The sequence below is a fragment of the Nyctibius grandis genome, chromosome 11 (assembly GCF_013368605.1).
Source record: "Nyctibius grandis isolate bNycGra1 chromosome 11, bNycGra1.pri, whole genome shotgun sequence".
NCBI classification, from domain to species: Eukaryota; Metazoa; Chordata; class Aves; order Nyctibiiformes; family Nyctibiidae; genus Nyctibius; species Nyctibius grandis.
The window spans coordinates 18,791,090-18,817,782 of record NC_090668.1 but is presented as its reverse complement, the minus strand read 5'-3'; the positions used below and the strand labels follow the sequence as shown (position 1 = coordinate 18,817,782).

At 42.7% G+C, this 26,693-nt stretch overlaps 1 protein-coding gene across 2 annotated transcripts in view; it reads left to right on the top strand.

Moving 5' to 3' along the window:
• Nucleotides 1-26,693, top strand: part of ABHD2 (abhydrolase domain containing 2, acylglycerol lipase) — a 40,298-nt gene that overhangs the window by 5,178 nt on the left and 8,427 nt on the right. For both annotated transcript variants that reach the window (XM_068409975.1, XM_068409976.1), the window contains exons 2-8: nucleotides 4,096-4,180; nucleotides 5,054-5,254; nucleotides 15,200-15,375; nucleotides 16,948-17,115; nucleotides 19,877-20,060; nucleotides 23,740-23,832; nucleotides 25,536-25,646. In XM_068409975.1, the coding sequence (XP_068266076.1) occupies nucleotides 5,061-5,254; nucleotides 15,200-15,375; nucleotides 16,948-17,115; nucleotides 19,877-20,060; nucleotides 23,740-23,832; nucleotides 25,536-25,646 (926 nt within the window). In that variant the 5' untranslated portion in view covers nucleotides 4,096-4,180; nucleotides 5,054-5,060. The remainder of the gene's footprint in view (nucleotides 1-4,095; nucleotides 4,181-5,053; nucleotides 5,255-15,199; nucleotides 15,376-16,947; nucleotides 17,116-19,876; nucleotides 20,061-23,739; nucleotides 23,833-25,535; nucleotides 25,647-26,693) is intronic.

The following is a 26,693-nucleotide window of genomic DNA, read 5'->3' as shown; positions in this document are numbered from 1 at the left end:
TACTGTATCTGATGGAAAGATCAAATTCCAGTGAAGGCACCAGCCAAGAAATTCTTGTTGGAACATGATGTAAACAGTACCTGCTGCTTTGTATACTCACCAACCAGCCAAATTCTGGCCTGGGTGCTGGCTCTGGCACATGATGGAGGGATTTGCACCAAGAACTTCCATGTGCTGTCCAAGTAATATTCTTTTAAGCATCCCTGTGATGGGATGTGTCAGCATGCCCTCTTTATTTGAAGATAAATATCTGTCAGATGTTTGACAATAAAACTGCGGTGGGCTTTGCCAGACTCCTGATGACTCTGGTGAGGACAGCACTTTCTCTCATGGCCACATCTCCTGAAAACCTAAGCCTAAGTGCTTGAACTGTTCCGCTAATTCTTAATTACACCCTCTATGCTTCGAGGTCTGAGACTTAGTTGGCTGTTTTAAATGGCCAGAAGTACTGAGCGGTACGTTGAGATGATCTCGGTGTTTGCTTCTGACGTGTTCTCTTCTGAGCGACCACTGAAGATAATAGGAGGTTCTGCATGGAGTAAGCTTGGTAGAAGCTGTAAAAACATAGGAAAAGGGATTTTTAAATGCTTTCAGTGTTGGCCAGGTATGCTCTAGGTTTTGATGTCCAGCTGAGCTCTGAAAGCACTAGTGAGCCAGAATGTTGACTGATGGGAGGGCATCTAAGAGGCTTTTGTATCAAACTGCCATTCCTGGAAATGAGATTCCTTCAAGACTCTTCAGTGAATGTAAGGGAGCATAAAACATCTTCCTAGCGGAGCCCCTTTTAAAGAGGCTGCTTTTACTCTTGTCTGTGGGCAGTTCCATACAGCTGCATCTTCGTGTTAGCCCAAAGCATTTCTAATGCTTCGGTGAAATGAGCCTGCCAGGCTTTCAGTTGCTCATTAAAAGGCCTGAGGGAAGGACCCTATGGGAGTGGCTTCCTTTAAGGTCTTTGCTTTTTTAATGTTGGCTTTCCAGTATGCAGAGTCAGGCTTCACTTCGGCATGGGTGGAGGAGCTGTAATGCTTGGTAGCGACCAAATCCTGTGCATGCCCTGTTGAGTCACAGGGTGAAGTGACTTCTGTCCCTGGAAGAGCCTCCTCTCCCCAGGAAACCTGGAACAGAAATGTGTAAGAGTCTCATATTGTTAGTCATGATTCACTTGCTGTACAAGTGAATATCTTAGCAGTGGCTTTCCCAAAACCCAGTGTCTTTGGAAGGATACATGAGGAATTTGCTGTAGCTCTACTGGCTTTTGTGGTACTTGTTTCTATTCCGATCTGGAAAGGGGAGACATGGGGTTTTTCTTACTATCCTTATACAGGTACGGTGCACTCTGTTAACAGTAGTGCTCAAGTGTTTCCTGTAACATGATTTTCAGCTTTTTAATCTGTGATGAAAGGGCAAATGAAAAGACTCCACAAATCTAGCACTTGCTTTCCAGTGATTGATTTTTTTAAAGTTAGTCCTCAGTCACAAATGGGACTTAAGAATATTGCTTGAAAAGACTGCCGGTCTTTAGGGCTGATGCCTTTAAGTGATTTTTAAAAAAGGAATAGTATGCTTAAGGTGCTTCAAAATCACATCCTTGGCCCCAAGAACTTCAACTTCTTTGTGTTACTCGATGTGGATGTCAAACCCTGTGATGGATTAAAAAAGCGAATCTAGTGTTCTATATAGAGAAAAGGCCAAATGCTTTATATTAATGCTGACCCATTTAGAGGAGATTCTAGATTAAAATTTGACGGGCTCAACACTGTGGTTATCTGTCCTTTTTTGTAAACAGACATTGGGTCAATGCAAAAAGGGTTTAACAAAACAGAAGCAAGGTGACCTCATCCCTGCTCATAAATAGCAAGGCATTTGTCCTTTGTGATTAGAGGCAGAGCTCTCAAAGCCATTTCAGTAAGCTAAACCCTTAAAATTTTAGAGCAGAGTTCTTTGGCTCAGCCCCTGCAAATCTGCCCTGGCTGAGACAGGTCTGTTTGGGTCTTCAGGAATACCAGACTCTTAAGGAAGTACCTGAAGTGCCACAGCTGGATCCTTAGGGCATGGAGTTTACCAATCTAGTTGTCTTGGACTAGATCCATTGCTTAGTTAATCACTGCAGGCAGCTGAGCAACTGCAACAGCAGTGCCAGCGTTGTGTTAGCTGTACACAGACTGATCTGAGCTTTTAGGTAAAGATCCTGACAAATACGTGAACCTCTAGCACATGTTTGAGATGTGTATGTTCGGCAAATGTGTATTTAGACTGTCTAAAAGGGGAAAAATACTAGTTCACAAGTGTCAAAGCATAATCTTGCTTACCAATGGCTCATTTTTCTGAAAGTAGCTCCAAGCTAGTATGCTTTTTTCAGGTAGTGACAGGCAAACACTGGGTATAGAAGTATCAAAAAGATGTGGTGTGTTTGTAATCTGAAGACTATGTGGGAGAGAAGACTCTCGGGGAGATACAGCTTAGTTGGATCAGTTATACTGAGTCACTGGTACAAAATGCTGATGACTAATCATGCACAGTTTTATTTTTAACAAAGTCACAGCTGTAAACAGCAAACTAGCTTAAAATCCAGGTGGCAGGAAGGTCTTGGGTAACTTTTGTATCAGTGTCTCTATTCATTTTCTAAATGAAACAATGAAGGGAAGATGCCAACAGAACTTCTGGGAGTTTTAGCTGGAGAAGACTTGCTCAAGCACCTGGTTGTCCTTAAGTCAGCAATTGTTCAGAATCTCAATCCACTCTCCTGCTGATTGTACCTTCCCTGGAGAAGCCGTTGCTGTAGTTTGCGTGTTGTTTCCTATGCAGTTGGTGATAGTGTCAGTGGAAGTCTAGTAAGTATGGAAGTGAGGTAACATACTACAGCTGGATGTTGTACTATGACTCTTCATTGAGACTCATGATGCCAATGTAGTCTTCTGATTAGAAGAATAAATGGTGTTTTGTAGCCCACTCCTCTTTCCCTTCAACTGTGAAGCTCAGAATTGGAAAATAAAAGCTTCAGAGTTGTCCAGTATTAAATGTCTCTCCTTTCCTCACCATCTATTCTCCTGCAACACAGATGGTTATGGTGGCAGAAACTTGCAGCTTTCCAGCATGCTGTTAATCAAGAGCTTATGTCAGACTTGTTTTTTCCCAAAGGATTTTGATGTAGCTGCGCTGTGTACAGAAAGTACTGCTGAGGTTTTGTCTTCCTGCTAGGAAGAAGAGTATGGTATGGCCTGTCCTGTTGGTGTATTTTCTAAGTTGGAAGCAGCAGCCGTGGTAGAGAGCAGATGGTTCTGGAACTTCTTCCTGGAAGCTCTGATTCCCTGTTGGTTTGTTGTGCCCATAGGGAATCCAGTTCTAATTGTAAATATCACTTACATTTTTATGGGTGCAGGCTGAAAGTGGTCTCTCTCTTATTGGCATCATCAAGTTCTTATAGCAAGCCTTGGTGCGTGCGCACCAGTGTTAATTAGGTGGCTGTATCTGAGCCTCCTGGTGGGTCTCACCATCTTGTTAACGTGTGGTGTGTTGTAACTTCTCAAAAAAGGAAGTGTGGGAACAAGCAGACTGTTTACAAGCTTCCATCTGTAGGAGTGAGCTACCTTGCTAAGCCTGAGTAAAAGCAGGAAACTTCTTTCAGGCTGACTTCACACTTCAGTAACAGTGTAGATATTGCACAAAGTTGAGAAGAACAGCAGCCTGTTACTTCTAGTCTTTTAAATACGAAGGGATTTGGGTTGCTTTTGTAACTGGGGACAATGTCAGTATCTTGCAAAGATAGTGACCGTGTGGTCTTCTGAAAGTTCATAGCTTGGCTTTCCTCTGAAGTCACATTGGCTTTCATTATTGCTTTCTATCTTATCTGCTCATGAAGTTGTATTTGCATACTGCAGAAGAATTAATATGCTGTAGGCAACTGATCTAGTCTGGAATCTGTCCATAGGCAAGAAGTTTGATGCAGATGGATCAGAGCTGAAGCAGTTATGACTGAATAGACAAATCAATTGCAATATCTGTGATAGGACCTCTGTATAAATTTATATTCTTCCCTTCTAGCTGAGAGATGCAGACTTATCAGTAATAACCAATTTGCTTTTCCTCCCCTCACAGGGTAACTCAAGTAGTACGTGGAGCCAGACGGTGACAATTCTACTGAGGACTGGCAATTATTTCTGGTTTGAAGAAAGTGACATTGGTAAGACTTAGCTTGTCAGTTGCTATCTTATTTGGGTTACCCATGTAGCTGAGGAAAGACTCAGGGAAAAACCTGCCCCTTCAATGTGGATGAAATGTCCCTGTAATAACTGCAGCCAGTTATTTGAACCACATGTTCAAAAGAAGCTGGATCAGTTTAAGAATTTGATTTTGAGGTGGAAGGATATTGTTATATTGTGGTTTTTTTAATTCTCTCCCTTGCCCCACTTCCTTTCCTCTGAAGCCCTTGAAAGACTAGATATTAATCTAGTCCTCCTTCAGCTGCAGAACTACAGTGAATTAAAAGAAATGCTGAACTCACTGGTACGTAAAGTGATCACCTTAAGTACATGCAGGAGTTAGTACCAGTATACTCATAATGTTGCAAAATGCAGGCTGAGGAGCTAACACAGTAGTTCTTTCAAGTTCTCCTTTTCCAGCCTGGCTTGTACATCTGGGAAGTAACACACATCCAAAGCTGCTGATGTGCCTTTATAGCCTGGCTTTTCACTCAGCTTCTATTTGAGCTGGATAGTCTTGGCCAAGATCCTGAAAGTATTGACTGGCTGCAGACTGTAGGGCTTGACACCCGAGACACTGTTGCAATTCTAGTGCAGCACTGATTAGGAATTAATCTCCTTCCCAACTGATCACCTGGTTTCTGTTTCTTGTGGTGGTTGGGGTGTTTAGAGCGGTACAAAATAAACTTCCTTTTTATCTTAAAGTTGCTAGCCTGAGTTGATATGCTAGTATTTTTGTAGCAGTGTTAACTGACAAATCTAGTTGATCAGCACAGTCTTATATTTAACATGGCAATTGATATTCATATCAACAGTATATTGCAAAAAGCTTCAATATTGGTTTTTATCTCCAGGCCCAAAATGAGTGCAATGTTGGAAACCCCTGAGCTGCCGGCGGTGTTTGATGGCGTGAAGCTAGCTGCAGTAGCTGCTGCTCTGTATGTTGTTGTTCGCTGCTTGAATTTGAAAAGTCCAACTGCCCCTCCTGAACTCGTTTTCCAGGACTCTGCTTTGTCCCGCTTTCTACTCAAATCCTGCCCACTTTTGACCAAAGAGTAAGTAGTATATTTTTTCCATGTTGACCTGTGTTATAGGGAGAAAAGCTGCACTTAACTGTGCTTCTGCCTAGTGTGTTTCTTAAACCTGGGTGCAAATGAATGTCAGGGTGTTCTCTTGGTAAAAGAAACCTGTTCCAAGTCAAGCATTTCATTATTGTTAGTGTCCCAGGTACCTGGATTTAGGACCAAACCTTATTGTGCAGGGCTCTCAATGGATGTATGGAAGAAGTCATCCCTGCCCCTCTGTATAGTAGCTGCATGCTGATACTGTACTATACCAGCACTACATAGCCCACTGCCTGTGGAAACGGGGGTGTGATGGATGCAGTCAGTACTTGTTCCTGTTCATGTACTCTCCTTTCTATTAGGGAAGAAATCTGTTGGGCCTCACAGGAAGGAAACATTTTCATGGTGTGTCCATGCACTTACAATAAACACAACGATGACTATTAGTTTTAAAGTGCCTACTCTTATTTGAAGTGCTTTAAGTTGATTGAAGACTAATGAAAACTGTTACTGGGTAGAGCACATCATCATAACTAGTTTAATAAAGTAATGGCATACTGGCCAGCTCTAAGCCTGTTGAATCCACTTTCAAATTGACCTTGTGTCAACTGTGTATTTGAGCAGGCTGATCCTTGCCCTTCCATTCTGGGACCTCCAGAATCAGCGCAGCTGCCCTTACCTTCACCAATAACATGAAGCATTTACTACAATTTCATGAGGCTTTGGAGGTACAAGAACTTTGATTACAGTATTTGTCCTCTGCAATTACTTCGGAAACTTGCGAGTCCTATTTAGAAGCCCTAAATACATCAATTATCTAGTCAGCACTGAGTGCAGCTGTGTGAACCTTCCTTTTGGATCTCAAAGTCAAGCTGACTTAATGATAGTCATTCTAGGGGAGATGAAAGGCTTTTAGCAGTGCTGTGTTAGGTGCCTTGATTACGTAAGGTGTAAGATCTTAGGCCTTAGGATCTGTAAACTCTTAGAGGAAACAAAGCATTGTCAGTTTTAAATTGGAGCCTGGAGCGGGTTCCCTGATGCACTCTGAGTTTGGTAGTAACCTAAGTATGTGTTGAAGCTGAGTATTGAAATTGGATTCTTGATTATGGCTAGTGCCTTAACTGCAAAGCAGTTGCTTCCCTAAAAAATACCAGGTAACTAGAACCTCCTTAGTGTATCTTAGACACTTGTCACCTCAGTGTTGGCACTCCAGATTGACATGTCCCTAGTCACTGAAAGAGCAGGTGTGAAGCTATGCTGATTACCGGTCTTGAAGGCATATTGGTATCAGGCTAATCTTTGGAAACAGATTGTAAACTAATCCAGAGTCTGTTTTACTCCTATTTCAGCTCTGTGCTTGTGGCACAAGCTCCTAACACTACTGCATAGGCGCATGTTTTGAACTTTCACTCAGTTGGAGAACAAAGCATTCCCAAAGGAGTGAAAATGCAGAAGACGTCTAAAAATTGCAGTACATCTATTGTGCATTAATTGCAGGAGTGAAGAGTTTCTTGCAGAACCCTAGTGTTGTGTTAACAGTGTGTGATCTTGGGTTGTTGGCTTTCTCTGGATGAGTTCAGAGCTCAGGCTTGTTAACTTCTCTGAAAACTGTAGCAGTGATTTCCAACACGTGGTTCTTGGGCAGAACGTAGCCTCAAAGGCTTGCATGACCCCAGGAAACAAACTCGGCTGAAACAAACTAGAACAAAATGTGTCAATAGGTAGTTGTTCAGTCTTGTTACCTGTATACCTATGGTAGGGGAGATTGGAATATAATTGCTGTTGGGGATTGAAAGGGCTTACAGGAAAGACAACTCTGTAAGATGATGTATATGTGATTTTTGATATTCTAGTGATGTTATCACAGGCTGTATTCAGGCATGAAAGTCACCTGGAGACTAAAGAGGAACAAATATATTTAAATTCCTGCAATTATGGATGAAATGGTTTGTAGGACTAATTAGCAAAAAGCTATGTGAAAACAGCTTGTGCCATACTCTACTGAAAAACCTTGTAAGGCTTTGATTACTTGCTAATTATTCTGAGTGTGAGGAAAGCTGATTAAGCAGCTCTTTTCAAATTCTACCATGAAAACAAAATAAGTAGCCCAGCAGTCCCTTCTGTATCAGTACTGGGTTTGTTGTAAGATCTGTTATAAGACCAGTTCTTCTGTACAGCTGTGAACTGGCTTTCAGACCTGGTTTGTTCAGCTCCCTTATGCTTAAGCGAGGAAGGGGTGAGGGTATTGCAGGAAGAAACAGGGTGGCAGGGAGAAAGCAGAAATAAGCAAAGTTATTGTGTCTGTGCTGCTATTCAAAAATACTGGGAAAAACCCTTTGGATTTTATTTCCCCTTCATGGCACCATCTTTACCTATGGACTTATTCAATACATCGTAACTGTAGTGTTGTTCAGTAAGCCAAGTGGTGGTGGATGAATAATTTAAGAGCTTTGGATAGTAAAACTGCCTGAGATGGCTGCGTGCCAGGTACCTTGTACTTGCAGATGTTAGTACTGCTTTTACAATTCTCTGCACTGCTAGAAGCTTTCTACATATCGATCAAACACTGGTGAGCAATAAACCATCTTCCTTGAGCTCATGTTTTCTTACCTCTTTATTTCCCTTCCTCTACCCCTGTCCAGCTCTGTACTTTGGCTTACTAAGTGGAGTAGCATAATCAGACCCTTTTTCATTCAAAGAACTGCTGCTTGCATGGAAGCTCTTGCAAATAAGTACAGTTATTGGTGCCCTCGAGCACTCGGGCCTCACCCCTGGCTGCAGCTGTCTCCTTTTCCTGTCTTTCAAATTGGTACAGAACGTCTGCCATCTGCTTTCTTATTCCTCTAGAAGTGCAGCATTGACTCTGATTCATGAAGACAAGTTTGGCCAGTGCTTGCTGTACTGGGCTAGAGATTTTTTTGGCTGTTCCCCATTTCTTCTACTATCAAGTGCGTGTGTGTATCTTTATGCCTGTAGAGGCATGGCACAAGTGTCATCTTTATCAAAAATAATTATCCTTGCTGTCTGCACACTTTTATCATTAATAAAGGCAAGCTCCTCAAAGCTTGAAGCAAATGACTGTCAAGCCTGTTAGTAAACACTGTCAAAGATCCAGCCTAGATCTTTCTTATCCTTTGTTTGCACAGTAACCTGTACTGGATAAGCAGGCTGCCTGGTAGCAGGAGACTTCTGCACTGTCACTGCTTTTCTCCTAGATGCAAGGAGATGAGTAGTCAGAAAAGGTGGCTTCAAGCTTTTCAGTGTTCTTTTCCTTCATCTAATAGCAAACAGTTTTGATTCCTGTCAACTCCTTAGTGTTTTACCCTGGCAGGAACACTTCCAGGAGAATAATAAACTAGAAGAACAGTGTTACTCTGGCAAGTGAACATGTTGAGAGGTAGAGAAGAATAGCAGCTCCCTATTAGTTAAGTCGAAGCATTGACCTTAGGGAGAGAAGCAGCCTCGTGTGATCTGAGTCCTTGCTAGATGCTGTGCTGTAGCATTGGCATTCTCCAGCTCTTATCAGCAAGGAAGATGATATGCTGTAATACTTCTGCCCTGTTTTGACTGGAATACTTCTTGTCGTCACTGAAGATTGAGGAGGGATGTGATGGGCACTTTACAAAATAAAAGCTGCCTAAATTGGGAAGAAGGTGGTTTAACTGAGGAGGACAGTCTGTACTTTTAAATAGTTCTGACTTCATGCAATTTCTATGGGCAGCAAACACTTCTATTCTACTTGTGTTAGTTTCTTTTTCAGAGGCTCAGGGGACATGGAAGCTCCAAAAGCTGCCTTAAAACTTTACTTTGCTGTGTCTTCATCACATTGAACAGTAGCTGAGCTGATGCAGAAGCAGCTGCTTTCTACATATTTGGGGGGGAGGGGTTTGAACCCCATGGACTTTTAGAAGAGATTTCTTGATTGGAATTCAAATTGCATTCCCTAGCATCAAATAAGGGACGAAGTTCAAACAAGGTTTGATTTGTAAAGCATCCTTTAAATACCTCCAAACTGCTCTGTAAAGGGGAAAAACAATGTGTTGTAATGCAGGTGGCAGTTCGTGGGGTGTCCCCTGACATGGACAAATTGTAGGCTCTGCTTTCTTGCCATCAGTATCGAATGTACTACAGCACATCAAAGCTGATGTAAGAGTTAGTGTTTAAAGTGTTAATCTTCTCAGATGAAATGAAGTAATGCTCCAGAAATAAGCCTGTTGCTGAACTTCCACTTCAGATCTTTGAGGACCTGAATTGCTGGTGCTTGTTAATAAAAATAGCACAGTTTTTATGTGCTTTGTGTGAGCTGCTTGTACAGCTGCTGCTTGCCTAAATTCCTACATACTGGGCGATGTACGTGCTCTAAAATCATAATCTGCTGCCTGAGAGCCACTAAAACTTAACCTACAATCGCATGTTGGAATTGTTTTTAATATTAAAATGCTAGAAGAATGTTTGTGAAACACTTAGGAATTCGCTTGCTCTCAGGCACTGTTGTGGACAGCCACCTATCAGGATGTGGGGCTACGCTGCACAGCTGAGACACAGCATTTGGAGCTCAAACATTAGCATTTGTGAGCAGATTTATGTAACTGCCTGTGAATTCACTTAGCCAGTTAAGACCGATGAACTCTGTACTTGTTGTGCTATATAAGTCAGCTTCCATAATAAGTAACTGGCATCCCCAGACCTGTTCTCCTGTCTGCCTTCTGTTGCAGAATCCTGTTACTGGAAGTTACAGGACTGGCTACTGGCAGCCATAACTAACTGCGTCAAAGACTTGTCTGTACTCAGAGTGCCTGGTATCTATTGCAGCTGACCAAACCAAAACAGGGAAGTGAGTCAGTTGAAAGCCTCTGGGTCTGGAGCAAACTGGAAAGTCATTTTTGTTTTGTAGAACCTGAGATTTTTGTTTCTAGTACAACACAACTTTGCCTTCAGATCTCCTCTGTTATCAGTACTTGCTTGTCTGTGCTATTGTGGTACATCATCCTTGTTCCTGTGTGGGTGTGCATATACCTCTTTGGCAAGAGGTCTTCCTGACTGCTGTTCACCACCCAGCTGGCTGCTCAGCTCCTGTCATCTCTAAACTGCTATTGGAGAACACTGGAGATGCTGCTTAAAAACATGGTCTCTGTGCCTGGGCTCTTGTACATCTGTGAGCAGCTTTGCTGGAACAGGGCATACCGAGGAGTGCATAGTGAATCATCTCCATACAGTGAAACTTGCTGCAGTACATTGCTTTTCGAAACCACTTTGGTTTACAGCAGGCATTATAGAGAAGTTGAAGTCTGTCATGTCCTTGAACACTTTCCCTGTTTCTACTTAATATCAATGCTGGAGGGAAGCCACCTGCTTTTAGGAGTGAAGGGCCCTTGTTTGGCAGACATAGTTAAATTTAGCAGTAGTGATAGTTTTAGCATAAAATCTAAAGGGCAGTGCTTGAATGCTCCTTAAACTGGATACTACTCGGTTGTTCAGTCTGTGTGATATCTAGCTCGTGTTTCTATGTGTCACACCCTGCTGAGCTTGTTTTGTTAAGGTAAGCCATGAGAAAAATAGCCTGAGTACATGTTCTGCCCATGGGATGATTGTTTCACAGGAGCATCTCTTTTCAGCTGTTTGCCGTAAGCAGTGTTGGCTTCACTGCAAAACAGTCTGTGCTAGCTATTGCTATCAGCGCTGGATAGTTAGATTTTTCAACAGATTGAGTATGAAAAGGTCTCTGGAATAATTTTTCACATAATATGGCTTAAATAAAATTTAGCTTACCTGATCTGTACTTTCAGAGGGTGAGGACTCTTGCATAATTCCTGGCTAGTTTTTTTTGGATCACCTGTGTGGTACATGTATCTTCATGACTGAAGAGTTCTTTCTATGCCCTCCTGTCTGTGTGGTTTTAGTAAAAGCAAGCTGAAAGTCCACACAAACCCTGGATAAAAAGATGTCTTGTCCTTCAATCCTGTACAGTCTTGCACTATTATGCTCAGTACTTGGTCTTGGAAGTTCTTGTAGACTTTGTCTCAGAAATGTAGATAGAAGTCATTCATAGGAAGACTTTCAAAACCAGTTTTGTCTGTTGCTGAAATGGAGGGTCAACAGAAACAGTCTGACAGACAGATCATATGCCTGATTCTGCTATAGACTATAAGGATGTTTGGCAAAGTCAAATGTGTTTATTGGCTGAGGACAGCTTTTACTGGAATGCAGTGATACAGAGGCATCACCCTGTTACTGTCAAGGCTTAATAGGGCTTTGTAGTAGGTTAGATTGGCAACTTTTCTTGATAAATTAAAGTAGTATTTTTAATAGCTGCCTGCTTTTGCATCAGTCTGGTGAGTTTTAATTTGTCTTAGTTTTTCACTGATTATGCAAGATCTATATAATTTAGGCAACTTCTTTCCCCCTCCCTGTTGAAGTCTTGTGATGTTCAGTCTCCTGGAGCATGGATTCTTAAGGGATTCTAGGGTATCTATCCTCACCATAAGCCTGTTGCTTGAAGGCTGATGGGCAGTAGTAAAAGAAAAGATAGGTGAGATAACAAGCTGCTGCTCTAACACTTGCGTGTATTTCAGAGCTTTAACTGCTTTATTTTCAAGTGCAAACTGCAGAAATATGCTTAACTTGCTTAAGTATGACTAAGTGGGAGTGAAATCTCTGCATCGGAGTACTGGCCTATGCACATTACTCATGCTGGAACTTGACCTTTGAATATTTATCTAGAAGAGTAGTTACATTGAGTGACTAACACTGGCATGTCTTTGCTGCAGGCAGTGTGGTGCTTGAACAACTGAGTGGAGTTAACATAAAAGACAAGCTGAGCATTTTACTTGCTTGGTCCATAGGATGCTCAGAAACACTAGCTTGTGCACTCTGAAGGGAGCAAGCAGCGAATGCATCCTTGTCCATAGGACTTGACACAGTTTTAGCCTTCAAATGGAAATGTGGAACCCATAGGTAGCATTTGTCCATCATTATGGATGAGGTCACAGGGATTCATGCCTTGATTTTAGTCTTTCCTTTAATGAACATCGCAAGGAAGCTGCATGTGGTGTTTGCCTCTGTAAAAGCAGTATAAAGGTTTGACTTACTGAAGGACAGTACTTCAGGTAGCTTCCAGTCAGCTTATTCAAAGGCAGGTTTGGGGCTGCTTTTCCTCAAAGAAACCAGCTGTGACCTGAGGAGGCAGGCTGTGGTAAGTAGTACACTCTTGGTAAGCAGTATGCTTGGAGCCATTTGTCTTCATTTAAACTCCAGCAGTAGTGGTGAGGCTTTGAAGACTCTTCTAATTTCCTCTCTAACAACATCCTGTGGTATGTGCTGCTGCATCTATTCCACCGGATGACTGTAACTCATAGCTGGAAACTGAACTGTAGGTAAACATGAGGAAAGTATTGGTGCTTGCAGAGATCCTTGATTTTTTTTTTTCCATCAAAATGGTAGCAGTGATCAGTCACAGCTGTATAACTTGGCTGTTGTAGCTGGAGAAATTGCTTTCCTGTTAGCCCTATGGGGTAAGACTTTGGGTTTTACCTGGGATAATCTTTGATTTGAAAAGTGCTGTATAAAAGCAGAATCACCAAAACTTGCCAATGTGTATGCTTAACCTAAGATTAGAAACCATGCAACAATGTTGACATCTGAGTCCCTTCTAAAAGGGCTGCAAATTCTTATTATAGGCTGTATTTGACAGCTCCCCTCAAAAAAAGCTGCTAGAAAAGCTCCTCTGCAAAGGACTTATGTGAAAGAAGACAAATCCAGTCAGGCACTGTCTAGTGTAGGGTATGGCTACTGACCTGAATTGGTTGTAAAGTAAATAAATGACTGGGGTGAAGCTAGTTGCTTTTTCTTATGCTAGAAGAGCAGTGTCTCTTCCATCTGGCATAATAGTTGCTGTTCAAAACCCTCTGCAGTGAGCTCTGTGTGGCTTGAGCAGAACCACCTGTAGTTCTTCTGCAGCCTTGTGTACATTGACTGCACTATCCCGATGGATATCTACTTTGAATTGTGAGAATGTATCCAGTGACTACTTTCCACCTCTACCAGCAATTGCAGAGGATGAGCTTGTACAGTCCCCATCACTGCTGGGAATCTGTGCGTGGCTGGCATGCTGCACATTGCACCTGGCAAGACCCCCCTGCAGTGTATCTCCCAGCACAGAGATGCTGGGCTGATAAAAGATAGTGCTACTAGCCTCATGCAGATTCTTTGAAAGCTTTATAGTTGAGTGATCAAATTCAAGGGGCACTGAGGGCCAATTTACAAGACTACAAGCATCAGTTGGCAGCTTTTGTAGCTTTTGAAGTGGTATCTGCTTCTACAGGGATCTATTTTGGGTCTCTTTGGGAAGTGTACTTGCAAAAACTGAGTGAAACTGTACAATGAGCTGCTGTGTTGTGTTGACTGTAAGAAGTCTCCCTCATGGATGAGGGAAGAGAACAGGGAGAGAGTGTACTGCTGCTCTTGTCTTACTAAACAAGCCTAGATAGTTCTTATTTTTATAGGAAGTCTTTTTTTTTTTGAGGAGTGTGTAGGGGGAACAGGGAATTGTGGGTATGACACCTAAAAGCTGGCATGGTGAAGAAGGTCCAGTGTTGTGAGTAGGTAGTGTCAGAATGCAAAGGAGGCAAGGTTTCTGTCACATTCTAGTGGATTATGGGCTTAAGTAGTAAATCTGAGCCCCAAGCTGCCTAGTTTTCCGTGAATAGGGGAAAACATGAAAGAACAGGCTCTGCTTCACGTGGTCTCAAGCAGTGAAGGGAGTAATTGCAGGAATCCCCGCCCCCCCCCCCCCCCCAAAAAAAAATAATGGGGAGAGAGTTGCTAATGTCTCAGGACCCAGGGTAGTGTCAGCAGCTCTCAAGCTTCTTCTGCATACCCTGCTCTGTGTAGCACAGACCACAGCTCTTTATTTGGAAGCGTGTCCCCTGGGACTGCTATTCTCCTAAACAATAAATCGTTCATGCTTTCCTGTTGAGAACTCATATAACTGTCTTTTTCAAGGTATTGGCTTAGTCTGTCCTTTGCGGAGTGGCCAGGTGACTGCCCTGCCACCACCATGTGGGCAGCAGGACACCTCCTGATAAACCACTTGCAGCTCTGCTTGAGCTAACAAACCTGATAACTAAGCCTTTAACCCTTTCCAGCTAATAGCTGTGTTTCCCCCATGTCCTTTTTAAGGGCCACTAAGACAGGAAAGGAAAGACAGTCTGCTTTGTCATCTATCTTTAATATGCCCTTGATAAACAAATGTAATTGGTAGAGTCCACACTTATGTTGAAAGGGATTTACTATTCAGTGGAGTTTGGTTGGCCAATTCTGACAGGTCCTCTTAAAACTGTCCCAGCTCTACCTAACTCTGCATGAGAGGCAAAATCTCCCTGTACAGTGTTCTTCACTTAACTGAGGAAAGCAGTTCTGTGTAAGATCATCCCAACCATCAAGTCTTGGGGCTTTTGGTCTTCTAGAACTTGCTATCGATCCTGTCATTTCTGCCACTGGTTTGTACAGTAAGTGCTTAACGCAAGTTCATGTGGCTCAACCCAGGAGGCTTCAGTTAAAACAGATTTACATTTTATAGATTTTGGAGGTCAGTTTGGTTGGCTAACAACATGCTCTCCCAATCTCACTGAGGCACAAGACCTCTGTGTATTTGGTGAGAAGCATTTGTGCATGTAACGTTTCAATATAGAGGAATGTCTGGATTTTGGCAGCTGCTGCTGCTATCAGTGCTGATTTGTCAGCTTCGAGAGCATATCAATCTCTCTCCTTGTGTAAGGCTGCAAAGATCAGTGCTGCCAGTTCAGTCATAGCAAAAAAAAATTAATATTTGTTACTATGTTTGGTAGCGAGGGGAAGATTTGTTATGGGAGTGCTTATCTGTTCTCAAAGGCTCATTAACACAGCAGGGATAAGCAATTAAATTACTGCCTCTTTCAGGTACATTCCACCCCTGATCTGGGGAAAGAGTGGACATATCCAGACTGCCCTTTACGGAAAAATGGGGAGAGTGAGATCACCACATCCGTACGGACTGCGCAAGTACCTCACGATGCCAGATGGAGCAACAGCCACCTTTGATCTCTTTGAGCCGCAGTCCGAGCACTGCACTGGAGGTCAGTCGAACAGCTGCTGGCTGCATGTAGCTGCTAACCTTGATTCTGGGCAATGGATGAGGACACTGCTACTTGATTTAGCACAAAGGATAGTTGTTAATTCTGGTAATGGAAGGGGCTGCTAAGCAATACTAACCAATGTGTGGAGGCTGTGAGGCCTTCTTGCTGTATACCTATATGTCAGACAGTAAGAAAGACCCTACTAGACTAATTAACTCTTTTTGGCAAGTGGTGGGGAGTTAAGGAACAGAAGAAATGTTCCATAACCTGTGCCTCAAGGGAGAGGCTGGCAAAGAGAATCTGGTGGTAAGCCTTGTTTGGGATGCCCTTTGCCTGTTAAGGCTGTGGGATCATAGAACAGAGGCTAGCTGCATGAGGTTCTTCATAGCCTGGTGGGTATGGAAAAGAAACTAGACTTTATCTTCCCCTTAGAAACAGATTGTTGGTAGTCTTTACTAACAATAGCTGTTTCAAGATCTGCATGAAAACAAACACCATGTGCACAGGGTATGAAGGAATCCAGACATGAAGAGACTCCATGAAACAGTAGAAAATCATGGTGATTCCTTATAACATTATGTATATTCAGAGTGAATGTCAGCTTTCGCTGTTACTACTACTAACAGCAATGTTTAAAACTGAAGTTACTCTGGCTTGACTTCAGAAGTACAATTTACCCCTGTAGTAGCTGATGTCATTGAAAGCCCATGACTCCCATCTGGCCTTCAGAAAAAGCAGAGTTCTCCTAACTGTCAGCCTTGAGACGCTTGTGGTACAATGCTGCACTAGAACAGTTACTGTTACCTTTATCACTGAAGAGAACCTGAGCAGTGCTTTCCTAATGAGGCAAAAATTCAATGGCTAGAGCTGCTAAGCAATGGAGCTCTGCACACAAGAGTCTGATAGCTAATTTGAAGTGCATATGCTAATCCTGAATGTAATTTCTGTGCTCACTTGAATTACAACAATTACTTTCTTAGTTGATGAAATGATGTCATGTTAAACTGGTGAACAGTGTCAGCAGATCAAATATCATTAGATTAACTACAAAGTAGATGATGGCTAATGTCAGCCAATCACAACGTCTGTGCTTAGCAAAGCTTCGTTTTGAGGATCTGTTACACCCAACTCTGGAAGGGAAATGAGGGAAGGGAAACCAGGGAAAAATAGCGTAGCCAGGCTACTTGGTGCATGAATGAGCGGTGGGCTCCAGAGCTTCCACACATTCAGCAGTCACAAGAGGCTGTCAGAAGGCACAACATGTGTAATGTCAAAAACATCCTTCAAAGGGAAGAATTTACTTTTGGTCTCTAGGCAGTGCCTGTAGAACTGTTTGGGCAGCTTTCCCTGAACTTAGAAAACTGTTCATCTCCTGTAACATGAATTACTCTCTCACATCTGTAGCACTAGAGCTGCTAGTCTCCTGTCCCATACTGGAGTTTTGGCAGACTAGTAAGATTTTTAGCTTGCTTCTGGTGGATGGTTTCCCACGGATCTGAAATGGAAGCCTTCTGAATCTCTTAATTTGCATGAAGTGACATTTACTTAACTTCCCTCTCTTTCTGTGCACAGAGGATGTCACGATGGTAATCTGCCCTGGGATTGCTAACCACAGTGAAAAGCAGTATATCCGCACTTTTGTTGACTATGCGCAAAAAAACGGGTACAGATGTGCCGTCCTGAATCACTTGGGAGCCTTACCAAGTATTGAGCTCACTTCTCCACGAATGTTCACATACGGTAGGTACTTTATGGCAGCTGGGGACTTATTTTCAAGCTTGTGGAATTTCTAGGGCTTTATCAGCCTCCTTCGGCATAACACAACTGCTGTATCTGAATGAGGATAATAATTTTGTACTGTTTCTTAGGAACTAAACTGAACTTAACACGTGAGGAAGAGGGGAGGCTGATACTGGGATTCACTTTTCCTTGTCTCTTCTTCCAGCTTTTACACACGTATCCTAATCAAGGAAGTGGTTTCTTTGGCAAGAGAACTTCTGAAAAAAAAAAAACAAACAAACTCTTGGAGTTACTAAGAGCCTGCTCAAATGATTTTAGAGATGCTGAAATGTCACTTTAGTAGAATGTGAAACAAACCTGGCTCTGAAGTATAAACACTACTTCTCAGGCTTTGTACAATGTAATAAGAGGAGTGTGTACCAGCCTATCCAGAAGTACATTTCTATCCTAGGAGGGGCACATGAGGGTTGGTCCCTGGATGTAACACAGATGTCAAGGAACAGCAACAATTCCATAGTAAAGCTACAGAAGTGGTAGTGCTTAATTGCCATGATTTTGGGCTTTCTCCTTGAATGTAAGGACATCTGTCTTAGAAATTAAAAGGAATAAAGGACTTGGAACTGTGTTAAGGGTGACTCCAGCTATTCTTAACTGCCCTGCTAGTGAGTAACATGATCTTTGTAGAATGTGGCCTTCTTGCCTGAGATCTGATCTGCTTGTTCCTGCGTCCTCTTGAGCCCTCATGTCCCTCTCTACTGCAAACATCTATAGGTACATTATGTCAGGAGTCAATCGTGGGCTTAGCAGACTGGTGTTAGGTTTCTTTTTCTTTTTTTAAAGATAACTAAGATACTTAGTAGTAAGAGTTTGGATTAATAGTTTGAATGTTTATCTTCAACAGTTGAATTGCCAAAATAGAAATATTGTGCTTTGAGATTCTGGATCTGGCAGGCAAATAGGCTGTAATGCTTTGTTGTTTGTTGTATAGTTATTAAATCTACTCCTCAGTGGAAAACACTTAAAGAATACAAAGTACTTCAATTTGTATTGAAGCCCTAGGCTGTTAATGGCTTCAAGCCTACCATGTCTTGGGAACTAAGCTTGGCCTCCTTAAAGCATTTGTGTTTTTGATAAAAGTTGAGAGCTTTCTTCCATGGAGCTTTGCTTTAGACCTTAGGGAGTTATTCTGTAGTGCATCTCCTGAGACATACCTTTCTGAGTCTTTTATAGCCTTGGAAAGGGCAAGGAATGCCTAGCACTTCCTTTGTGTAAGACAGTAAATCACTTGGCAGAGTTGCTTGTTAAGTGGAGTGCCAGCAAGACCATGAGCAGACTTTACTCTGCCTGTAACTCAAATATCCTAGTGTCCTTCCAGCTTTTGCTGGATTCCTGACATATTTGTTGAGGAGCAAGTAGCCTAAATTTGGGATTTGCTGAATCCTCCAACCTTTACATCAAGCTTGACCTGTTGCTATTCTAGCTTCAGATTTCTGAAATAGTTGCCAGCTGCCCTCAAATCATAAAGGTCAAACACTAAAGTATTTTGACTGCTGGCTTCTTCTAGAGGAAAGTAGAGCAATGCAGCATTTGTCATCTTGAGGCAAATTGCTCATTAAGAGTGTTCACAGGGAAGTGCCCAAGCCCTGCTGAAATGCTCAGCCAGAAGCCTGCTGTTTCATTGAAGTAAACACAAACCCTGGTGCTCAGGGTCTATTCCAGAGCTATCCAAAACCTGAGTCTGTCTGGCAAGGATGCTACAGTTGGGGTGGGGGCACACTGGAGCAGTGTCAGATTGGCACAGAGTAGAATCCCAGCTCTTAGGACTTCTCTCCCTGGATGAGTTCCACAGGGTAGAGCTGAGATCCTGACTTCAAATGGGAATAAACAGCTGGAGTTTTATTTCTGTTGTTCATGTGGTGCCTCCTGTGCAGTTTGCATCTTAAATCCAATGCGAAGGTTAAAGTGCATAGGCAGCTGATACCAGTGTGCTAATGCCACCAGTTTTGCAGCTGATTCTCTTCATGTTTCCTTTTCCCAAACTCAAAGGCAGGAGAAATAGCTGTAGGTACTCAGATGTTGCACGTGTGGAGGCCTTCAAATCTCTCAAATGATCTGAGGACCCCAGTACTGCCAGAAGCTGGATCCCTCGGTGCCTGCAGCCTGTGGGATGCAAGTGGGTGTTAGCTGAGAGCAGAACAGATCTGTATAAAAGCACTTACCTCTTCTCTTCTGCTTAGTCAGGCTCTGCAACAGTCCACTGAGAGCTCTGTCCTGACAAGCCAGCTCTGAATTTCCATCACCTCCCTGCATCAGCATGGGTTTAAGGATCCATAGCAGCCTTGCTAAAAGCAAACAAGCAAGCTGCTTTCCAGACACCCCACTTGAAGTTCAGAAGTGGCAAATTGCCTCAGGAAGGTAATGATGTGTGCTGTTCTTAGTTAATGTCAAGCCCAGATTTGTTGGACTCTGCATTTTAAGCTGCTTTAGAAAGAAGAGTTTGGATTGTCAGATTAGCTGTTGCCATGATTTTTAAGCAAGTTAATTTCATCCTACTCTGGCAGTCTGTCAGAACTAGGCATGAGCTAAGGTCCACAGGACTCAAACCAGATACATGAACACATGTGTGAATCAGAGCTCTTAAAACCTTAAGGTTATTGGTAAGTCAGAAAGGGATAAGAAGCTGAACTTAAAGCACACAACTGAAGCCTTATGTGGGAATCTAGGTATGTTGGAAGATTCTTGACTTTGTCTTTATTTTTAGGTTGCACCTGGGAATTTGGTGCCATGGTTAATTACATCAAGAAGACCTACCCTCAGACCCAGCTGGTGGTTGTGGGCTTCAGCCTGGGCGGAAACATCGTGTGCAAATACCTGGGAGAGAGCCAGGCCAGCCAGGAGCGAGTCCTGTGCTGCGTCAGCGTGTGCCAGGGGTACAGTGCACTGAGGTAGGTCTAGAGACTTCTCCATGCTGGTCTCTTCTGGGGGTGCAGAGGGGGCAGATCTTTGGTAGGATGTGTGTGGAAGAGCAAGGTGAAGAGTGTGTTGTTTCTCTGGCATTGAACTGGTCTGACAGGATGCAGGATGCCACCCTCCTGAAGGAGCAGGCAAAGCTTTGTTGGTTTGGCAGCACAAATAAGCTTTCTGTCAACAATGCAAATAGGTTTTTTTGTACCTGGCCAGGTACATGCTGGCAGCTTCTGGTCTGTGTGTGTGAGCTGGCCTCAGTGTCACGGCAGAATTGCTACAGCGTCTTAAGAGGAGGCATTCCCCATGCAGTCCTGGGATAACTAACTGGACAGGCTGGGCAGCATGACAAACTGCTGAGATGATGCCAGGTTTGCAAGCAATAGTTTACACTTTCTCATCACTCTGAGAAGTATCCCTTGGTTCATAATAGCTTTTCTGGCTTCAGTGTGCAGTTTCATCTGGCAGCTCTTACCTGGGGAGACTGGAAAGAGACACACAGCTTATACCCTGTCAGTCCATGCTCCCTGCTGAATGTGTCTCACTGAGACAGTGCTGTGGGCTGATGGGGAGATGGAGAGGCACTTGCAACTGTGTTATACAATTTGGAAGGTGGGGAGGAGAAGGCTTATAGCCCTAAAGTCTGCCTAAAATGTTAACCTGTGGTTCCCCACCTGGAAGCCAAGGCTGTAGCACTTCGCAGGAGCTGTAATGGCTCCACCTAGTGCTAACACATCCATTTACTGATGGGGGATCTCGGTACAGCACTGCTGCTTGAAAACTGGTGGCTCAACTGATGTGCAGTAACTCTCCATGTATGCATAGTCAATGAAGATTAAAACTGTAACTGGCTAAGCTACTGCTTTCAGTTTTTACTGTCTGTACATATGGACAACTACTAAGGTGTAGCTGACTTTACAGTAATTTAACTGCACTTTTGTGCCCTGAGACTATTGGAAGGCAAAAGGGGCTGTTGAGACTAGGGTATTTGGGCCAAGATCCTTTGGGCAATAAAAATGGTGGAACTATGGCAGCCCTGTGAGGGGCTTGCAATGGAACTTGGCGTCCCAGCCTGGTCAAGGTAGGTGAAACTCTTGATGCTGCTGATGCTTTGCTTCTACAGGGACCAATTTGATATTCAACAGTCTGAAGACACCTTTTATGAGTTAAACTCTTACAGGTGAAAGAAGCTTTTTCTAGGAGCATTAAGATGTGACTAAAAGCTTGATATGCACTTCAGTAATATTCCAGCATACCTAATCCCTTTTGAGATCAGATGTGACTACTGCTAAAAGTGTATAATCTACTGTTGGGTCCCCATGAGTTCCCACCCTTAAAATCTGAACAGATGCTTTCAGAAACAGTTTTTCTGTTTTGTTTTAAGTAAAATGTTCTTAGTTTTCCTGGGGTTCTGGCATGGAGCACAGAGCATCCTTTTGAAGCCAGCTCCTCGATTGTGGCCATCAGACAGGGTGTGCAAGAATCACATCTGGCTGCGGTCCACTTGGTTTGTCTTCTGCAGTTATGCAATATTGTATTTCTGGTCTCCAAAATGATGTTGTGAGTAATGCTGTTCCATAAGCCGATTTCTGTAGTAGTATGTCATAATGTCTTGGTAGAATAGCAGGGCAAGGACAACCTGTTTAACAATACTGCACTTGGATATTTGTGTGGAAAAATAACAGCTGCTTGTCTGACTTTAATGCTAAAGACTTCAATGGTTTGTGTGGATTATTGAGCTCTTGACTCCACCTGCTGGTTAAACATCTACCAGAGCATCTCCAGTCACAAAACATCTGCTATGTATTACTGGGCAATCGGCAGGAAGGCTTTTCAGATCTTGTGTCTCCCTACCTAATATCTACTTCTGCTTTAAATGCTAATTAGCTGAAGAGCTAAGGGAAAGCAACATCAGTAAATGACTAAGCAAAAGGCAGGATAGTGGGGGCCTTGTGCCCCTGGTCATAGAAGTGGGAGGGAAGAGGAACAAAGCACCTCCAGGTAGAATGGTTAAGCCTTAGCCTTCCTGGGCTTGCTCTGGTAGGTTAAAATAACTGGCTTCATCCCTCTGGGCTACATGAAAGTGGATTACCCAGGTAGACATGAACAGTTGGCTTACAATTCCACTTTCTTTTTATTAGCTTGTACAGCCTTTATCCCCCAAGTAACTTTAGGAAGTGAAAGGAAAAAAAAAAATGGTGGTGAGCAAGGTAAACCAGGGATCTGAAACATGAAAGCCTTTCCAGAGCATTAAGCGTGAGTCCCATTGATGGGCATAATAACGTAGCAGCAATACTAGGATCTGCCAGAAGAATGAGACTCTTAGTTTAATGAATTAACACAGAGTCTGGGGAATTTGTTCCCTGAGGCTAAACGGGGACATGTCTCCTTATTCCTTAATCACTGCCTGCACAGGTTTGATTCTGCTTCTTGATCTTGTGGAATGCATCTTCACCATAGCTACAGGCTGTGGGGAGAGTCTTCAGCTTTGAAACCTGTGAAGTCCTCAAAACACCAGAAACTGCTTTCCCCCCCACCGCCCCCCCCCAGTGCTTGCAGCTCTTCATATTAGGAGTACTACTGTACACCACAGGAACTGCAGGGAAATGTAGTAGCTTTAACTTCAAACGTCTTGTAATAACTTAATAGGTTTGCTTGGAAAATCTTTTGTGAAGAAAGAAATGTACATCTTCCTGTCTGCCTTCATTCCCCTGCTGTGGCATAAACATTGTAGGTATAGTTTGTCTAGACAAAAATATAAGGAGGATTTTAAAAAAAAAAAAAAAAAATCCATGCTCCAGCATGGCTTACTACAAGAAAACAGGTTGCTTTTCCTCTGGCAGGGGACTTGCAGGTGGTGGCTTGGGAGGTCATGCTAAATCCACGGTAGTTCTCATGGTATGTTAATGTTTAAGTGGTAGGAGTATTTCATTTGCTGAAACTGCTCCCAGCATTCTTAGGTTGCTCAGTAAATGATAGTGTGCTTCCTCAGTAACAGCAAACCCTGCTAAGAGTAAAGCTATAACCTGCCCATGACCCTGCATAGCAAAGGAGTGCTGGTATCTGGCAGACCTCACAGAAGTCTGGATGACTTTAATTCTAACAGATAAGCTGTGAAGTGCTATTCTGCTTTGAGAATAGGGAAAGATGTCAACTCAGATGCCACTTGCAGCTGCAACTAGTATTTATTTCTACAGCTCCTGCCAATGAAGCTAAAACAATAATAGTGTTTGTACATTTGGAAACATCTGCACAAATTATTTCCTCTGCAGAGCTAATATACACAATAGACAACACTTTGTTCATAACAAGTTTTAGTCCTGTTCTTGGCAGTCCCATTAGGTAAATTACATTCAACTTATGCAAAGGGATACTAAAATCCTCTTGTCAGTGTTGCAGATCTTGATTGATGGCTCTTAAATGCTCTGATCAAAACAACTAATTGCATTGTGCAAAATGAGACTGCAGATGTGTTTTCTGATACTACCAAACTTCATCAAAGTGGAAGTCATTTCCTGGAAAAGGTTAAGCTGTGGCAGGTAGTGCCTGGAGGTTTGTTTACATAGCCTCTAGGCTGCCAGAAGATGTTACAGTGTATTAATCTGATCTTTCAAGATCTCCATTAACAGCTTTGATTGTTCTGTACTGTGTTTTTTCTAGGGCACAGGAAACCTTCATGCAGTGGGATCAATGTAGAAGATTTTATAACTTCCTCATGGCAGACAACATGAAGAAGATCATCCTTTCTCACAGGTGCTGCAGTACATCACTTACACTGATAATATTGATTGGGTCAATTGCTATGTTGGATTTGTCATCTTGGTCCTTTAAAATAGGACTCCTGAAAGATTATGCACCAGTTCCTTGCTTGGTGGTCTTTAGATGAACCAGCAGAGAAGGGGAGCCCATGTCAATCTCATTCATATACTGTAAAATATAAAAATAAGCTTTGGTGATCTTGTTAGAAGCAAGCAGGCTTTGTTGGGTTTTTTTTGCCTTCTGAGGAAACTTGCTTAATGAATAAACAAGATGTGCACAGGAAAACATTGCAATTAGACTTCAAAGTGGAGTATTCTGCATCTGTTTCACTTCTAGCCAAAGAATTCCCTATTCAAGGAGCCTCTTGTTCTGACACCTACCTGAGGTAGGACTAATCTTCAAGATCTGCTGTATGGGGCTGCTGCTTATCAAATAAACAAATAGTCAAACTGTAGCTCTGGCTTCTAGCTGTTCCTCTAGAATGAGCATGTAGCCAGCAAAATACTTAGTGTTGCTCTTCCCGGAGTGCAAGTGTACTTGTAGGATCCCTATGCTGCTGTTGTGATCTGTGGCTCTCGCATATCAGAGGAATGTGTTTGTTAAACAGGTGACATGTTTCCTCCATCAGAAGTTCTCTGGGTACTTCTTTCTAGGGCAGTAAATGTGTAAGTACCTCATCTGTGTATATTTGAGGTTGCCTGACTCAAGGGAAAAGGAGGGGAATATCTAAGACCCATTCCAATTAAGAGCATGTGTCACTTGCAAACTTTTAGCTCATTGTTTACATTTCTGTGTGGTATGAAACACTTGTAGAAGGAATTAAGACAGCTGAGATGTAGGATGATCCACATAATTCATCCCAGATTGACAAATATTTAGACAACTTGACCAAATTTAACATGTGAAGTTAGGTAAGCCCCCATTAAAAAGTACTTAAATTCATAACCCAGAAAAAAAACAGTGCTGGCTTGAAGGGGAGTCTGTTAAGTAAACTTTTTTCCATAATCACTTGAGCTCTAAGGCAGTTCCCCCACATCAGACCTAGCCTCCCCCGTGCTGCTCTGCCCTGCAGCTGCTTCTGAAAGGGAATAAAACCCCCTTTCCAGCTTGTGGCTTTTGTTCTGTTTGTTAGGGGAGCAGTTTGTTCTGTTAAAGAAATGCATCCTCTCCTGAGGGCAATAACTAATTATGACAAGTGTCCATAGTAAATAGCTTTCTGCTAAGGTAATGTCCCAAGTAATTCCTGCTGTGTGAGCTAACCTAGTATCTGTGCTGGGGAGACTTTAGGACCAGATGGTGAAGGAGATGCTATGCCCAGGACTGCTAGTGCTCTCACCTGAGCCACCTGTGGGTTTGGTCTGAAGCCAAAGGACGCCCCCTCTAACCCAGCCTCTGTTCCAAATACCCTTAGTGCTGTCTGTTCTGGGGAGATTCTTTTTAAAGGCTCCTCATGCAGTTTTTCAGTGTAACAGGAAAACACTTTTTTTTTTTTTCTATAAAGAGGCTACTAGGGTTTCTGTTATGCCTTGCTGCAAAGGGAGGTGGACAAACAAGCTGTACGTCTTCCCAAGAAAGCCTCATGTATATGTAGCCCACTTCTATTCTTATCTTGTCAGACTTGGTAAGCTTAGTTGTCCATGAACAGGTCCTGGCTCTGCTGCCCTTATGTTATTTGGATGTTTTTCTTGATGTTTCAGGCAAGTTCTTTTTGGAGATAACATGAAGAAGCCACAAAGCCTGTCAGATGCTGATCTGAGCAAACTCTATACAGCAACATCCCTTATGCAGATTGACGATAACGTTATGAGGTATGAAGGGTGATTCTCTGATCCTATGTAGATCTCTGAAAGTACCTTCTCTTTCAAGTGTTGCTCTTGCATGCCCCTGGCTGTGCCTGTAGGAATCTGCTGAAATACAGTGCTGACAACCTCAAATTCTTCCTTGCCTTCACATTTAATAAAACTTTTCAGAAAGAAACCCACCTTACTACTGACAGTCACAGCTTCTGTAAAATCATCCAGGAAGCATTTATTCATCAGTAAATCTGAACCTGCAGCCTTCAGTAACGTAGGAAGAGGCCAGCTCTGCCGCAAGCTCTAGCAGAATGTGGAAAGCAGTTCAAACTGCTCATGAATGTCCTTCGCCCTGCTTGAATTTTGAAACAAACCTTCCCCCCCAAAACCACTCCTGCCTTCTCAATAAACATTAGGGTTGGCTGAAATGATACGACCTCTTTTTACTTGTCATACTAGCACCTAAATTAAGCTCTCTGCTTTATTAAGCAGTAGCCTGTTACTGCCTGTGTCCTTGAAAACAGCATAGCACTTTTGTCAGTTGCAGTGTTCATACCATGGCGTGTTCTGTATCAGGCACTCTCCAAAATGAAGCTGTAAACTGTCAGCTATACATCTATAACACTTCTGGCAACTGGGAGTATTGCTGACTGCTTTATAAAAGCCATTCCTAGGGAAATCTCCCTCCTTGTTCCTCATCCCTGAGGCCTTTCTGGTTTGGGCCAACAGCTATGTTGTCTTTCACATCAAAAAAAAAAAAAAAAAAAAAAGTGGCACTTGAATATAGGCTTACTGAATTCTTGGTTTGGGATGGAGAGCTAAGGATTTAGCAAAGAACTGGAACACAGTGAGTTCTGGGTGACTTGTAGGCAGGGCCTTTTGTCAAGTATGTTTCAAGTTTGTAAACTGGTGGTTTTATATTTGAAAAGACTTTCAGGTAAAGATGAACAAGATCATAACTTTGTCTTCTGTATGGACAGTTACTTAAGTGGGATACTTTAAAAGAAATGCTCTGAAGGCTGCTAGACTTCAACCTGCACGTTTAACTTGCCCATGCTATCA